The sequence below is a fragment of the Penaeus monodon genome, chromosome 6 (assembly GCF_015228065.2).
Source record: "Penaeus monodon isolate SGIC_2016 chromosome 6, NSTDA_Pmon_1, whole genome shotgun sequence".
NCBI classification, from domain to species: Eukaryota; Metazoa; Arthropoda; class Malacostraca; order Decapoda; family Penaeidae; genus Penaeus; species Penaeus monodon.
This window is the reverse complement of record NC_051391.1, coordinates 50,585,522-50,588,021: the sequence shown is the minus strand read 5'-3', so window position 1 is coordinate 50,588,021 and position 2,500 is coordinate 50,585,522. Positions and strand designations below refer to the sequence as shown.

The window sequence follows — 2,500 nt, the reverse complement described above, 5'->3', positions numbered from 1 at the left end:
GTGCGGTGTAATATAGATTTGTGATTAATGGCGGGTGTTTATGAGCTTATGTAAGCTCTATAGGCCTACTTAAAGCTGCAGTCTGGACATGTATGCAGGTACACATGAACGTGAAGAAGAACATAAACACTGATACTTCCACTAGCATGAATGCAAACATTAATACGAGCACTGGCACCCAGACTAGCATTAGCACTAACATTAACGTTAAACTGGCACCTACAGTAACACTAAACGCTATCATTAACACTAACACTAGTACCAGCGCTACCATTAACAGTAATACTAAGATTAACACTGACACTAACATTAATAACAATACCAGCGCTAGTACTGATACTAACACTAACACTAAAACTCACACACTCACACTCATACTGATACTCATACTCATACACATACTCATACTCATACTCATACTTATACTCATACTTACACACACACACACACACACACACACACACACACACACACACACACAATCAAAAACACACACAAACAAACAACACACACACAAACACACACAACAAACACACACACACAAACACGCACACACACAAACACACACATGCACATACGCACAATCAAACACCACACACACGCAAACAACAACACACACACACAAACAACACACACACACACAACACAACAAACACACACACACACACACAACAACACACACACACACAACACAAACCACACTCTCACAACACACACACACACACACACACACACACACACACAATTACATCATCATAAAAGAGACACTACAATTGCACGATTTCATCAGGAAAGAACACTTACAGCATTATGTTAGACGAATTATACACAGGAAGATACACTAATTAACACGCACAGTTACGATACACGACGTTATATGTTGGTCACGAATCAGAGGCCGTGGTGTTTGTTTTTGTTTTTTGTTTATTTTTTGTTTATTTCATTCTTTGTTTATTTTCTTCGTTTATTTGTTTTGTATTTACGTGTTTATTGGTTGTTAGTTCACTTGTTTATTTATTATTCATTCATTTATTTATTTATTTGTATCTTTATTCATTTGTTTATTCAATTATTTGTTTTTCATCCATCCATTCATTCATTCATTTATTCAATTATGTGTTTATCTATTTATTTCAAACGATTTTAGCTTTACTCTATAAAGCCTGACATTTATTATCTCTCTCTGTTCGTGTCTATTTGTATGCTGGCGTTTGTCTGTTGGTTTGTCTGTGGGAATGTCTGTCTCCCTCTTTTACTGTCTCTCTCTCTCACGCACGCTTGCACACAAGCAAGCATGCACGCAAACAAGCACGCACGCACGCAAGCATGCACACACGCACGCATGCATGCACGCACGCACGCACGCACGCACGCACACACGCACGCACGCACGCACGCACGCACGCACGCACGCACGCACACACACACACACACACACACACACACACACACACACACACACACTCTCTCTCTCTCTCTCTCTCTCTCTCTCTCTCTCTCTCTCTCTCTCTCTCTCTCTCTCTCTCTCTTTCCCTCTTTCCCTCCCTCTCCTTCTCGCGCTGTGATACTACTACCAGCTTCCAGTTTATCATCATTTTCTTTACACAACAAAACACCCGGGCTAATATTCTCTGCTGCGTGACGTCACACACAGGTGATGACGTAGGGAGTGTGACGTCAGAGGCGAGAGGCGTTTTTTCAGAACGTTGTGCTCTGTTTTTCACTGCTTTATTGAATATTGGTCTTAGAATAACTCAATTGTTTGTGTTCAATTTCTACATCTGAAGATATTCGATGATAAATGTGTAGTAGAGGGCGATTCATCTGGAAATCTAAGAGATATCTGCAAATTTAAATGTCCGGAAGAGAGAGACTTCACTTTGGAAAATTCTATGTAAAAGGCACGAAACGTATTCAAAATATTTTCTACGAAAGACCCTCCTAAAAAAAGTAATCGCCCATTAGTAAAGAAAACGCAACTAACGTATCCACATGATTACGTCTTTAAATCCCCTGAAAACGAGCAGAAAAGCGTCTGTTTCACGAGCGTAAATGTGTGAGCGTTCTCCCTTCTTCGAATGGCCCGCGGGTAATACTATAAACGAACGAAACCCCAGGTCGCGGTCGCTGTTTTCTTCGACGCTAGAGTATCCAGTCGTTTTCTTTGGTGCGTGAGAGGGATTAGACCCGCCGGGCGGAGAGGCGCGGATCCCCTATCCAGCGTTGCCAGATATCGATTGCTGGGCTCGGTTCACGCCCCTCCATTTATATCAGCGGAGAATACATGCGCCTGCCAGTCTGCTTTCTGCTGGTGTTCGGGGTGCAACTATTCGAAAATGGCTGAACACGAAGTTGAAAATGGAGAGGAGGTTAGTGATTTTGAATGTTTCATTTGACTGGTCGGTGCACATGAGTTGCGAGAGTGCCGGTGGATCAGACTGACACCGGGGAGGAGAGCGAGAATCACGGCGAGAAAGGTACAACGGTGCTGGCGGTATTG

General features: G+C 42.4%; 1 protein-coding gene across 5 annotated transcripts in view; it reads left to right on the top strand.

The window, feature by feature from the left end:
• The window catches only part of LOC119574610 (tetratricopeptide repeat protein 39B-like), a 110,527-nt gene that overhangs the window by 11,546 nt on the left and 96,481 nt on the right, over positions 1-2,500 (top strand). For 3 of the 5 annotated variants that reach the window (XM_037921948.1, XM_037921950.1, XM_037921947.1), the window contains exon 1: positions 2,280-2,369. The exons of 1 other annotated variant lie outside the window; for it this stretch is intronic. In XM_037921948.1, the coding sequence (XP_037777876.1) occupies positions 2,337-2,369 (33 nt within the window). In that variant the 5' untranslated portion in view covers positions 2,280-2,336. Of the gene's footprint in view, positions 1-2,279; positions 2,370-2,500 lie in introns of those variants that run through there. One more of the 5 variants, XM_037921951.1, reaches the window with a different exon arrangement.